Source organism: Oscarella lobularis, chromosome 10, assembly GCF_947507565.1.
Source record: "Oscarella lobularis chromosome 10, ooOscLobu1.1, whole genome shotgun sequence".
In the NCBI taxonomy this organism is placed as follows: Eukaryota; Metazoa; Porifera; class Homoscleromorpha; order Homosclerophorida; family Oscarellidae; genus Oscarella; species Oscarella lobularis.
The window spans coordinates 2,076,728-2,078,249 of NC_089184.1; the positions used below are offsets into that span (position 1 = coordinate 2,076,728).

General features: G+C 46.3%; 1 protein-coding gene across 1 annotated transcript; it reads right to left on the bottom strand.

Moving 5' to 3' along the window:
- LOC136192202 (uncharacterized) lies at positions 1-1,200 on the bottom strand. Its single transcript, XM_065980723.1, has one exon. The coding sequence runs from the start codon at positions 1,198-1,200 to the stop codon at positions 1-3; it is 1,200 nt and encodes a 399-aa protein (XP_065836795.1).
- Positions 1,201-1,522: the final 322 nt, after the last annotated feature.

Consider the following 1,522-nt stretch of genomic DNA (forward strand, 5'->3'; position numbering starts at 1 on the left):
TCATGTATACTCTTCTATTACTGTTGGAAGCGTTGCAGTTCGCCCTGGCTTTGCAGCCGGATAAACTTCACGCTTATTCTCTAAAAAGAGCGTTTTGAATTTGCGTGTAGATGTCACCAGCTTTTCGCCCAAAATTAGATGGCAAGTTTCCTGTGCTGAATAGTCGCGCTCGCCAACGGTTTTCATTAGCAATTTGGAAACGGCCTTTCGAGCCGGATCCGCCGTTGACATTGTCTCTGTAATCATCTTAAACGTTTCTTTCAGCGTTGCTGATTGCGGCTCGCTTTTTGTTGCGTATTTTGCGATGTACTTACCGACAGCGTATGGGCTGACGATGACTTGCATGTCGACATTTGCTCTCCAACCTTCCAGCTGGAAGCGATTGTGACTGTTTACGCGAGGATCGTTGCGCTTGTGTGTTATTTCCGCCTCTGTATGTTGTTCCGGCTTTCCGAAAGGAGAAATCTCCAGTGTCGTTTCTTTCCTCAGCGGTTTTGGAAACCCGAAACGACACACGGACTCTCCAATGAAATTGGTTTTAAGGCAAGTTGTTTGCTTGCACTCTGCATGGCGCTCTACAGTGGCGATCAGACGCTTGTAATCAGCGTCATGATCGCTAATGTCTGCCCAGCTCTCATGGCATGGATGATTACTTTTCTTTGTTTGCGGCATTTCTCCTTTGCCTTCTTCGTCGAAAGAAGGATTCATCGTCGACACAAGCCAATCAGCAAAGTCGACAATTTCTTGACCTTCTTCGCTTAGGATCTCTTTCATTCTCTCATCGTTTGGTTTGTCGTCTTTCCCAAGTTGAAGCTCGGGGTAATCCTTTATGCGACGAGTTATCTCTTCGCAATCAGGAGCATCCCGAATCCAACCGACGCCATGCATGTGAGCACTGCCACGATGCTGGTATTCTATGCGAGCCCAATAGTCTGTAAAGCAGTAGACGTTTGCCATAATATTATGCAAATAGTCAGTGGCTTGTTTGGTAAATAGCCAATCGGCTAGCATGGGATTGCTGTTCAGAGTTTCGTTTCGGTCTCTATACTCTGCATGCAATTCTTCTGCCGTTTTATCTGGACTATAATGCGCTGCCAAATTGAAAAACTCGGGCCAATGCAAATCAGCTGCGCTCAAAGTAAAAAAGCAGCTTGGCGAACCGAGCTTTTCCATCATGGCAAAAAGATTTTTCTTCTGCATGTTCCAGTACTGTTTTGTCAGACTTTTGCCAAAGTGGACAACTTTGTTAGGAAAATGAGGAATTTTCTCCTACGTTTTTGTCATCTCTCGGAGTTCCTCAACGGTGAGGGCTGCATCGCTCGGATTTTGTTTGACAAAAACCCGAGCTGTTTCTAACGCCCGCCACCTCATCTTGGTATTCAGAGCAAAATACCTGAAACGCGGATGTCGAGCAAAACGCCCGTCTTTGTACCGCATTATGTGTTTGAGGTATTCGCCCAACGTAACAGACCTTAATCGGGGACTACGGAAGTCTCCTGCTCCCGTTGGAAATAACGCCGGA

Coding starts and splice junctions, on each gene's coding strand:
- LOC136192202 (XM_065980723.1), bottom strand. CDS start 1,200: ATGCAGAAGAAAAATCTTTTTGCCATGATGGAAAAGCTCGGTTCGCCA.